At 37.9% G+C, this 12,431-nt stretch overlaps 2 protein-coding genes across 5 annotated transcripts in view; one reads left to right on the forward strand and one right to left on the reverse strand.

Annotated features, from left to right (window-relative positions):
• Positions 1–912: 912 nt before the first annotated feature.
• Positions 913–8,704, forward strand: fads2 (fatty acid desaturase 2). The gene is made up of 13 exons (XM_059334525.1): positions 913–1,065; positions 1,636–1,913; positions 2,926–3,036; positions 3,353–3,550; positions 3,626–3,727; positions 4,591–4,716; positions 4,802–4,862; positions 4,942–5,018; positions 5,168–5,265; positions 6,508–6,604; positions 6,695–6,774; positions 7,204–7,329; positions 8,237–8,704. Exons 2-13 carry the CDS (start codon positions 1,704–1,706, stop codon positions 8,286–8,288), a joined length of 1,338 nt encoding a protein of 445 aa, XP_059190508.1. The 5' UTR covers positions 913–1,065; positions 1,636–1,703; the 3' UTR covers positions 8,289–8,704.
• Positions 8,705–9,130: 426 nt separating this feature from the next.
• Positions 9,131–12,431, reverse strand: part of eps8l2 (EPS8 like 2) — a 28,692-nt gene continuing 25,391 nt past the window's right edge. For 3 of the 4 annotated variants that reach the window (XM_059334524.1, XM_059334522.1, XM_059334520.1), the window contains 4 exons: positions 11,638–11,710; positions 11,382–11,541; positions 11,029–11,161; positions 9,131–9,680 (listed from right to left, as the gene is read on the reverse strand). In XM_059334524.1, the coding sequence (XP_059190507.1) occupies positions 9,603–9,680; positions 11,029–11,161; positions 11,382–11,541; positions 11,638–11,710 (444 nt within the window). In that variant the 3' untranslated portion in view covers positions 9,131–9,602. The remainder of the gene's footprint in view (positions 9,681–11,028; positions 11,162–11,381; positions 11,542–11,637; positions 11,711–12,431) is intronic. The other variant, XM_059334523.1, reaches the window with a different exon arrangement.

Below are 12,431 nucleotides of genomic sequence, written 5' to 3' on the forward strand. Positions count from 1 at the left end.
GTGTAAATAAAAAAAAAAGATCATGCTTGCTGTACTGCACTTTAAAAAAATAAATAATAATAATTGTGCACAAAAATGAGAAATGTCATTGTCGTACAAAAATAACATGTTGTTGGTAAGTCTCATTTTTTCAATCAATGTATTTGTATCTTCCAAATAGACTTAAATGAGCCAAAATAAAGGTTTTGAATGCTTAAATATCATCTTTGCTGTTTTTTAATGTGCCCCTCTGATAAAACATTGGCCCCTCCTTGGCCCCCACAGTAAGGTTGGTCTCGGACCGCCACTGAGTAGAAACTGTATCATGTGTGCAGACTCGGAGAGTGTGTGTCACATAAACTAACACAACTAATTAGCTTATTCTAAAACCTGTTTGGGCTCTGCATTTGCTGTGCACAACTGCCACTAATGACAATGATGCCATCTATGGGAACAAATTTATCATCAGCTCACACTACACCAACCACAGAGTCTAACAGAATACTTCTTTACGATAAGGAATTTTAATTGTCCTTTTGTAATATTTTAATTTATCTATGGAGTGCCCCCTTGAGTCCACCAGTGAGTAGATGTAGAGGCTCAATGCAATGGAGAGCCATACCAACAATAAACCACAATATAATGCAATGCAACTGTAAGAATATAGAGTGAGCTACAACCACGACCATGATGAATACTGTGCAATAATAGTGCCAGGTGTTATAATATTAAATAAATATGAATATGATATAATGGAGGATGCTGTAAAAGCGGCTGTTTCCGTGTGAGCGCACAGACTGAGACTGTGTGATATTCAGACGAGCTGCTTGTTGAGCCTATTGCACATCAGCCAGCGGTCCAGGATATACTGTACGCCGATTGGCCCAGAAACCCTCGAATGATCGGCTCGGAATTTGTACTGAATGAGTGGGTGAATGAGTCCGTGAACATATTAGGGAAGACAAGAGGATGAAATTTGGGATGTTTACTATTTGAAATGGGTCTGAACGGCACGGGAGCGAATAAAGTGAGCCGGTGTTGTGAATGTGACTGAACCCCGGGGAGAGTAGCCAAAATCTGGATACTGTAAGTATGAAATATATATTTTTTTTATTGATGTGGCGGGCCTATACAGCCTGCCGCCCGCTGTTTGCTGTAATTATCCAACTAATCAATACACAGGCGATAAACGTTATTCGATAGGCTGTTAGCGGTGTGATGGATCTGTTTTGCGTCCTATTTTCGCACATTAAATGCACATTATGGTGAACTGCGACTACATGCGCTACCTGTGAAAATATAAAGTCGCACACAATCGCACTTGCAGGCTAATAATAGATGATTAACAGTAATTTGATTATGTAGGGATGTGCATTTAGCATAAATGGTGAGGGTAAATGTCGATACAGGTAAATGATGTTAACTCCATATGTGAAAATCCGCCCTGCTTCACCAACAGCCTCCTGGTTGTCGGATTTCATCATCAATTATTAGTGAAGATGTTGCTTTGCTCTTTGTCTGACTTCACTTGTGTTACAATGTGTTGGGTGTAAAGAGAGCAACAGGTTAAAATCCTCTCAATGCTCCTCCTCCTGTGACTGCACACTCTGAGAGGAGCATTAAACACACTTTCTTTTTTTTCCTTTTTACATCCAGGTGTCAAAGTTTGTGGCTGACTGGCCTTTTAGTGTGCAGGTGGACCCAGGCCAGACACAGCAGTGAGGATGGGAGGTGGAGGCCAGCTGACGGAGTCAGGAGAGCCAGGCAGCGGGCGAGTAGGAGGCGTCTACACATGGGAGGAGGTGCAGAGCCACTGCAGCAAGAATGACCAGTGGTTGGTGATCGATCGAAAGGTTTACAACATCACACAGTGGGCCAAAAGGCACCCAGGAGGGATCCGGGTCATCAGCCACTATGCTGGAGAGGATGCCACGGTAATGTGCTGTTTATCTGCAATATAATAATGTACACCTGAGAATATAATCAGATTTTGTTGGTGTGGTGTTCATATATCTCAGTGGTGGAATCTAAACCTATTTTCAATTTTGAGGTACTTTGCATTTTCTATTTCATGCTACTTGATACTTTTGCTGCACCACATTCAGAAAAATATGTGGTACCTCTCTTCATTTATCTGACAGGTATAGTGTCTAGTTACTGAACAGATTCATATTTTACATTTTAAAAAGCATACACTATTACACTATGATTAAAAAATCTGACACATTGTTGAAAATTAAAATCAGTGGTTTCCTTTTTTTGGCTTGTGACAAATACAGTGTCTAGTTGCGACTCCTTGTTACATTTCAAATGTCTATGAGTTGTGAGCAGTTTTCCCAATGAGACATTTTCCATCAAAACTTCACACATGGTCTCATTTATGGTTAAGGCCGAAAGGACCTAATATTTATCTGAAATGAATAACCAATATTTTACCAAAAAATCAAGTAATTATTATAGAAAAATCTAGAAACAGAGTATTCAAATCTGTGTAGCAGAATCTTTTTGTTATATTGTTTTCCATCAATCTTCTTAAGACCCCTCAGATTTATCATGTGTCCTTTCGGAGGAGCCTTGACCCCTGGGTTGGAAACAGCTGCATGAAACTACCTAATATTATATAAAGTTATTAAAATTAGCTCCACTTTAACAAGCTATGACATAAAAATCTGCTTACACATTGATGCATCAGTATTAGCAATCTAATAATGTCATATATATTATCATAAATAATTTACAGGAGAAAAAACACTTTTGCCTTGGATACATGAATACAGTTTGCTGATATTACTTCTGTACTTTCACTTTAGTTAACTGTCTGAGTGCTTCTCTCACCACTTATAAACTTTTAGGTGACAATTTATTTGAAAGTGTGTGCATTCATGTTAAAATAAAATGGCACTGTTTTTTATTTACTGTCACTGACAGGATTTCTCTGTTTTCCAGGAGGCATTCACTGCTTTTCATCCCGATATAAAGTTTGTACAAAAGTTTTTGAAGCCTCTGCTGATTGGAGAGCTGGCAGCGACAGAGCCCAACCAGGACCGGGACAAAAACGTGAGATCCTTCAAATTAAAACAACGTCTCATTATTCATGTGGCAGCTTTAGTCTCAGTGGGACAACATTGCAGGATGGATACCATGTAGAGAAACACCTGAGGAAGAAGAGTAGGTCAGACCATTCACAGAGCTGCTTTGCTATTCATGAGTCTTACAGTGTTCAAGCACATCTGAGATTCTGGACGCTCATGTTTCGTTATCTGTTAAATAACTCAAACTGCCTTAATAGCTTGTTTGTTTTCTGATGCTGCATGTCCTGAAATGCTTCAGCCGGATGCTCAGAACGTGTCTTTTTCTTCCTCTCTGCTTTCAGGCAAGAATCATACAGGATTTCCACACTTTACGTGCTCAGGCGGAGAGCCAGGGTCTGTTTCAAGCTCGGCCTTTGTTCTTCTGCCTCCACATGTGTCACATCCTGCTGCTGGAGGCCCTCGCCTGGCTGATCGTCTGGGTCTGGGGGACTAGCTGGACACTGACGTTTCTGAGCTCCTTCATGCTGGCAACCGCTCAGGTGACTCCACTGTCATTACCTCATATTGTTGTTGACGAACTGTAAGTCAATGCTCATTTCTCTTTTTTTCTTTAGTTGCAGGCTGGATGGCTGCAGCACGACTTCGGCCACTTGTCTGTCTTCAAGAAGTCCAGCTGGAATCACATATTGCACAAGTTTGCCATCGGTCATTTGAAGGTAGCTGTTTTCTGAAGTTTTTACACAAACATACAAACTTACACTCCCGTACCACTCCCTAATTTTGTGTTAATACCATTTGTTCAACATATTTAGAGATAAATTTAACAATTTTTTCCACTTGAGAACTGATAAATATGCTCTTAAATACCACATTACAACACAAAGATCTGTAGAATCACCACAGAAAAGTCATGCTGTGATTTGGTTTAATACATTTTTAACATTTTGGAGATTTATGCAAGCATAGCATTTTTCGATGATTGGATGGCAAGAAGCTGAAAACCCCCTTATTCTCAAAATACCTAGGATGGCCATACACCCCTGGAAAGCTCCAGGTTTCTTGTTTGTGGTAATAAAGTTATATGAGGCTGTGATTATCTTAGAGGTCACAACAGGTCATTTTATACAGCGAGGTCAGGTTTAAGAAATGTTCTCACTACAATGAAATAAAATTGGGATTACTGAATCCATAAAAGTCTCAGATTTCCTGTGATATAAATGTATGCAATTCCATGACAATTGAGGCACCCCAGTATGCAGAACTATTCAAATACAACAGGTGAAAATAATACATTTGTACTGCATGCTAAAAAACTTAATGGTTTACCTCAAACTGCATACATGGTGCAAGTGTACATGTCTGTAAAGATGTGATTCATGGGTACCCATAGCATCCATTTTAATGAAAATATCTTGAAGTCAGAGGTCAAGGAGCTTCTGTGAAAATGACCATGCCTGTTTTTCCCTCACCAAAATGTAGACTAAACTTGGAGCATTATTTTTGAGACAAGCTTTGGTTGGTAGCCGGCGTCCTAGTGAGTCCTAGTCTAAGAGGAGAAATTAAAAGATTGTTTTCTCAGGGAGCGTCGGCCAACTGGTGGAATCACCGGCATTTCCAGCATCACGCTAAACCCAACATCTTCAGTAAGGACCCTGATGTCAACATGTTGCACATCTTCGTAGTTGGAGCCACTCAGCCAGTGGAGGCAAGTAACTGACATGTCTGTTTTCTCTAAACAGCTAATATTTAATCTTCAGCTCATTCTGACTCTGTGTTCCTCTGTGTTACAGTACGGCATGAAGAAGATCAAATATATGCCATATCACCACCAACACCAGTACTTCTTTCTTGGTATGTTTGTTGGAGTCATTTAACAAGTGGGAAACTATGAAAACGTCACATGAATAATTGTTTTATTTTTCTCTTTTAGTTGGACCGCCACTTCTCATTCCAGTTTACTTCCATGTTCAGATAATTCGCACCATGATTTCCCGCCATGACTGGGTGGTAAGATGCTGTCGTCTGTGTGGTGCAGTGCAGATTATATGTCAGGTTACATGAGGGCTGAGTAAAGATCAGAGATGAGTTTCAGGTCAGTCATGATTTTTAATAAAAATATATTGTATTGATCATATTAACCGTCCTTTCTTGTGAAGGATCTGGCTTGGTCTCTGTCTTACTACCTGCGCTACCTGTGCTGCTCTATACCCATGTACGGCCTGTTTGGCTCAATGGTGCTCATCAGCTTTGTCAGGTAACCAACACAATACACACACACACACACACACACACACTGACATTAGACTTCACACACACCTCCTGAAACATATGTGGCCACTCGAGGCTGGCTCCAAAAGCGACTCAATCCCCATAGACCCCCGTGTTAAAACGCCCTTGTTTACAGCAGAAATCAACATGTTTACAGCCTGGTACGTAAAATGTTTTTGGTCTCTGTTGCTAATTTCCCCATTCATGATAACTGTAAGGGCATGATTTTTTAAGCTATATAACGGCTTAAAGTTATGCATAATTAAGGATACAACTTATTTGACATAGGTAGGTGCAGGCTTCATTCGGCCCACTCAGCTCCATAACTCTGCTGATTTTCAGATTAGACAGGAGTTGGTCAGGCTCTGCCAACATGGCGACGGCCGGAGCCACCACACTGAGCTTCTTAACGGCTCTTTAGAAACCTTTGGGTGACGGCATAGACAATACATCCATGTTTTAAACAGTCTGATGATGATGATGATGATCAAAGATCAACATTAATTGTCAGTGAAACTTACAGAAAAATAACTAAAAAGAATTGGCAACCTGAAATATCTTTTAAATCTTTTACAGATCTATAAATCATTCATAAATTACTTGCTTACTTCAAAAAACAAAATGATTTTCAACTTACAAACCTTTCAAAAAACAACAATTTGGGGCGTTCCCGGTGGTACACCTGGTAGAGCGCGTACCATAGGGTCCTCGTAAGCGGGCGACCCGGGTTGGAATCTGACTCGGAGCCCTTTCCAGCATGTCTTCCCCTCTGTTTCTCCCCTTAACTCTGTCCTATCAATAAAAATGGCCCAAAAAAAAAATCTTTAAAAAACAACAATTTGTTTTTCTGTACGTAAATGACACAAAAAAAGAAACATTCATGATAACATAAAAACAATGAGGTCATCAGTGAGGTTTACAATGTCATCTTAGATTCACATTTAAGATTTGATAAACAAGTGTGTAATACCTGCAAAAAATGTTTTATCTCAACTATGTCAAACTTCAGAAAGTATCTGACATTTAGCACAGGTCTACATGCATGCTTGAAGTTCTCACACCTGTCTTACTTTGTATATGTATTTGTGAATTATATGTAGCATTTTGCTGCAAGCACTAAACACAGAACATCTGGCCCTTGTGCATAAATCCATGTTACAATTGACACCTTGATGACACGGTGCAACACATTGTTCAGTCTCTACTGTTGTGTTGTTGTGAATGACAGGTTTTTGGAGAGTCACTGGTTTGTGTGGGTGACTCAGATGAATCATCTGCCGATGGACATCGACCACGAGAAGCACCAGGACTGGCTGTCCATGCAGGTATCTGCTTTATTTTCAAAGAGCCCACAGTCAGCTGTAGGTGCTGCTGACATACTACTGACCCATCATTTGTCTCATCCTTTCCTTTAGTTACAAGCCACCTGTAATATCAAGCAGTCCCCCTTCAATGACTGGTTCAGCGGACACCTCAACTTTCAGATCGAACACCAGTGAGTCACTGATTCAGTGCAAGGAGAACGTGTGTTCACCAGGTCAAAGTTTGTAGGAAAAACAGACACAAAGCTCCTGAAATTAAATGAGAGATAATCATTCACTGATAAAAAAAATGAATTTCCAATTCCAATAATTTACAGTTTACATTTATCCATATTTATTTATCCTTTCCAGTCTGCAGTACACAGATATAAAAAAGCAGTTTTTTGAATCATACAGTGTCTTCCTCAAATTGCCAAAAAAATAAACAAGACCAAACTTCAGCAAAACCAAACTTCAAATAATTTAGTGTGAACTGGTTAGTTGAACATTTTAAAACATCCATCCCTCTGCATAATGAACAGTTTAAAAAATGTATTTATTTAGAGCACAATTGTTGAGACATGTTTGATGCTGACGCCTTTTCTTTCTTTTGTCTCCTGAAGTTTGTTTCCCACGATGCCGCGCCACAACTACCACCTGGTGGCCCCGCTGGTCCGTGCACTGTGTGAGAAACACGGGATTCCTTACCAGGTGAAAACAATGTGGCAAGGCATTGCCGACGTTTTCAGGTAAGTCCAATAATAAAAGTAGTTTATCATCTCCTGCAGAGTGAGACATGTTGAAGTAAAACGAAAACAACACCCATTTCAGTCTGAACCAGAAAGGGAAGAAATACTCAGATCTTTTACTAAATACTCTGTTACAAGGAAAATGCATTCAAATGTTACCTGTTTCAATGTTTACAATATACTTAAAGTAAGTCAAGTAAGTCAATTAAAAGTACTGTTTTAATGAAGACTGGCCCATTTCAGAATAATGATTATGTTATTATTGATTATAATTATTGATGCATTAATATGTACTTTATTGTAATGTCAAAGCTGCTAAAGGTGAGTTTTATTTTTTTACTATATGTCCTTCCAGGTACCTCGTAAATTTTCCCTTGGAATGATCTCTAATGATATTAATCAATAATAATGCATAATAATGTATGGGTTGATTATATTTTGTATAATTGATGCATAGTCAATTCAGAATTAATTTAGTGGAGTAAAAGTATAATAAAGTTGTAGTGCAGTAGAGTATAATTATCTCAGAATAGCACTTAAGCTATATGCTTAGTTAGGAAAAAAACAAATATATGAACTTAAAGTGTAACTGACAGACTAATGAATAGAGAATTTAGTGACCTTTTTGCAATAAACCAAAATAAAAATCACTGGCAGAACAAAGTTGAGTGATGAACCCCTATTTAACTTTTATGTATTTGCCAACATCGGAAGAAGAACTTGATGTTCAAAACGTCAGTTGTGGGAGTTAAATGAATGTTAATTGGAGCATTATCAGCATGCAGACTGCAACATCACTATGTTGTCCGTCTTACATCGAGCTCTGAGTATTTATCCTCCAGATGTGCATGCCTTTGTAAAGTTCTGTGTGTATTATTATTAATATGTTATATATGTTCTCATTCAGGTCACTGAAAACTTCAGGGGACCTCTGGCTCGACGCATATCTCCACAAATGACTTTTAATCTCCACACTGTTGTTAAAAGGAGTGATGTTCTTTTCTCCTCTTCTGCATCATAAATCGATTGTATCTGTTTGGTTTTATAATCCAGTTGATAGTGTGGGAATGATCTTTTCTTAGTGTTGGTGTTATAGTTTTCAGATTCTTAGTGCTCACAGGGTTTTTATGAATTGCCTTACAGTGTCTTGGACAACAGTAGTATGGTGTTATATATACAATTGTGAAAACTGATTGTGAGGTATATAAAGTGATGTTTTTTCATTATCTTATCATGTGATAGTTATAAAATAAAACACACAGACACATCCTGTGTAATCGAGGATGAGTTAAAGTTACTGTACTTAATTTAACTTATTTCTTTACTTGCAATTCTTGTTCTGATCTTACAGTATAAATAAAGGAACTGTACTGACGTTCCTCCACCTCTGGTCTTATTAATCTGGTGACAAACACAAGAATCATAAACAAAAAAACATGGGATATTAAATATTTACCAAGTTTATTTCTTGATCATTATTTTTAAACACCATGTCCCTTTATATTTACAACCCTTGAATGTTTTTGTCTAAATCTTCATTTAATTTCTGATCTCAGAACATCTCATATATTCCTGTCTGAATATCATGCTGCATAAAACACGTTGATGACAGCATCTCACTGATATTGACAATAACTTCATGCAGGATTATTGACAGTTTCTGATTATAAACAGCAACATTATTTATCTTAATACTTCTAATGCTGATCTGAAGTTACCAACCAGGATGAGACTATTTTTGACATACTGTACATAGAGCGCATTTTATCATTTATTATAACTGTAAACAGTAATGTGAAAATAATTGGCTATATATCAGAAAATGTGTCAAACATTGTGGCACAGATTTAGATATGCGATAGCTAAGATCTACTTATTTAAGTCATTCAGTAAACAGCTGCAATATCGACAATGAGCAGAAACATTTACCACACTGCCCGTACAGATTTGTACGTTACATGCATGTTGTGTTTACACATGCTCCCACACACACACACACACACACACACACACACACACAAAACTGTACATAGATCCATATGTTCCTCTTTTCATACAACAACAAAATTTAATGAGACAAAAAGCAACATGATTTGATAAGAAAACACTGGAGTACATACACAGTGGATGATACAAAATAAATATTCAATTAAAAATGTATACAACATTCCAATATGTTCTACTGTAAGCCATAATTAACAGTAGACTGATTGAAGAAGCTGTTGCAGTTGAGAGAGTGAAACCTCGTGGAGGGGTCGTGCTGCTCGGCAGGTTCAGTCTTTGCTGCCCGAGTTGATCCTCTCCTGCCGCCGCTTCATGATCTCCTGCAGCTCTGAGTCTCCACTGCTCTTCTAGAAAGTAAATACAAGAACATGTGTATTAAAGTAGTACAATATTCAACGATTCCCCTGTTAAAAAGACTGACAGAGGCCCCGAGCTAATAAATAAGCCACAAAGGAGCTTTTAAAGAACTGCACCATTTAGTCATACATTTTCAAAAACAATAGCAACAGATTTTTCTTATCTGAGTACAATAAAATCCCGAGGTTCTTTGGATTAAGGGATGTGGATCATTAAGCTTAAAAATTGCATGAATAATTTCCCCGTGTTCAATAAATAGATATCAAATCCAATTTGCACATACATTTAAAAAGTCTACAATAGATAGACTTACAACCTAACATTGTCTTTGTTAATATAATAATAATAATAATAATAATAATAATGTATTTGCACCTTTCAAAACAGTTACAAAGTGCTTCATGATAACAAAAATGAAATTATGATAAAATAAAACCGGAATAAAAGATAATAAAATATACGATAATATATAAGAATTAAATCATATTGCAAGGGTTAAAAATGAAATATAAAAGAAGAGAATAAAACAATAAATGATCATCTCAGCTATCAGGAAATATGTGCACGTACTGAGAGAGAGAGAGAGAGAGAGAGAGCAGATGAGAAGCATAATCTTCAAAATATTATATTTTTATTAATATTGGACAGACTTAACTCTTTATCCAGACTGAGGCTTTTAATCATCTTTGACTGAAATATCCAAAATACTCTTTGTTGCACTTTTTTCTCTCCTTCGTATTTTCTCCACCACTCAGGCGTTACCTTGGTTTACTCTTTAATTAATGCAGTCACATAAAACAGCCAAGGACACGGATAATTTTACATTTAATGAATAATATCAAAGGTCATCAATTATCTTTGTAGTTAAAATCTGCAATTCATCTGCTGTATACTGTAACTTTTTAGCGTACTGCGTACTTTTAGCGTACTGTATACTGTAACATTTTAGCGTAACTGCGTTTTCTGTTTTAATTTATTCAGGATAACTGCTTGTTAAAGTAGTGGAGTTGTTAAATCATAATAATCCTACCTAGTTAGTCCTGACCTGATTTCAGCATGTACACACCCTTTTTGGACTGCACCTATATTGATTATTATATGACTCTAATTGTCTGACATCTGACACCAACTTTTTTTATGACTTGTCTAATCATGCCCAGGGCCACGTAGGTATTATTCATAACCATTAAACTTTCTAAACAGTTCTTTGCAAACAGGTACACTCATTTGTTGTTTGTTTTTTACTTTTTCTTTTTGGTTTAACAGTGAATGAAATGGCTTTGCTGTAAGAGGCGTGTGAGCAGTTTGTGTGCATGCTTAAATAAATGTTTGACTGACCTCGAGCTGTTCTTTCTGCACGGTGACCTGTGAGAAGACTCTGCGGCCTTCGTCTCCGCACACCGTCATCAGTTCTTCTTTGTTGAGGGAAAAAAGTTGGGCTCCAGTCAGGATCCCCAAACATTCAACAGTCCTGCAGAGTATACCGTCCAAAAAAGATTGATTTGATTAATAACAACCAGATGCCTTTGGGGAAAATTAACCTGTTCAAAATATCAAGGGGCCTCCAAAATCGACACCTATGCTCAATCACAATCACAATCACAATCAAGTAGGGTTTATCTTCCTGCAACCATAGAAAGGCAGGGAAAGTTATTTTGATTGTCTGGATTGGTGAGCGTCCGGTGACTTACGGTTGTGAGAAACCTTTTGCGCGGAGCCATGCGGTCACCTGCTCTGGCTTTGAGTCGAAGGGGAGCGGTATGCCGGATGATCGCTCCACGTGGTACTTCCTGGCCGGCTGCTTGTTTTCAGTGATCTTTTTTAATAGCTCAGTGTTCACCTGATCCATCACTGCAGCACAGAAAAAGCAGACATCAGAACGACAGCAACTAATGCATATCTTTAATTCCTAAATCTGACTTTGTTTACTTTTGTGCCTTCACTCACTTTGGTCTTTGGGTCCCTTGTTGAAGCTGTCTCCATGGCTCAGAGAACCAGGAGGGGACGTCCTGTAGCCCTGCTGCGTGCGCACACACACATACAGAGAGACAAAAAAACAAACACAGTTCATGACAACGCAACCGCAGCCACTATTATTGCAAAAACAGGTTTGTCTTTCATCTCACTGGTGGTTGATACATTTTTGCCCCGGAGCCAAAAGTGAAAATATGTGTGTGAAAGTATTTGACACCAGGAAGAGCAGCTGCATGCAGCACCTAGCTCAGGGCGTTGGTGAACCTGCATGCAGTGTGTCTATGAAAATGTAGGTGAGGGTGGGAACTTATTATATGTGTATGTGTATGTGTTGGGTTTCAGCAAGAGCTGATCTAAGACCAGTTTTCAGATGATATAACTGCAAATAAAATGTTCCTGTAACACTGTTATTTAGCTTGTTATCTGGGATGTTCAAATTGATAAACTTTGATTTAAAGTTAAATGTTTAAGTCAAGTCAAAGTTTATTTGTAAAGCACATTTAAAACAACCAATAATTGAACAAAATGCTGTACAATAATTAAAACATTAAGTTTTTATGGGGTTTCGAATGACGCTTTGGGGTTAAATGAGTTAGTCCTTTTTATCAAATTAACTTTCCTTAATCAATATAACGTTAGTCAAATTAATATAGTCAGTTTCTAATAGGAAATGTTTGGATCACATGAGTCGGACACAGTTCAAAGCAGCCACAGCAACAACATCCATATTTGTCTAATCTTTATAGGCAACTACTAGTATGAAATAG

Source organism: Centropristis striata, chromosome 6 (genome assembly GCF_030273125.1).
Source record: "Centropristis striata isolate RG_2023a ecotype Rhode Island chromosome 6, C.striata_1.0, whole genome shotgun sequence".
In the NCBI taxonomy this organism is placed as follows: Eukaryota; Metazoa; Chordata; class Actinopteri; order Perciformes; family Serranidae; genus Centropristis; species Centropristis striata.

Excerpts from the sequence above, each read along its gene's own strand:
- fads2 (XM_059334525.1), top strand. The coding sequence starts at position 1,704 with ATGGGAGGTGGAGGCCAGCTGACGGAGTCAGGAGAGCCAGGCAGCGGG. Across the intron at positions 1,914-2,925 it reads ATGCTGGAGAGGATGCCACG|GAGGCATTCACTGCTTTTCA; the intron begins GTAATGTGCTGT and ends TCTGTTTTCCAG. Across the intron at positions 4,863-4,941 it reads ACACCAGTACTTCTTTCTTG|TTGGACCGCCACTTCTCATT; the intron begins GTATGTTTGTTG and ends TTTCTCTTTTAG.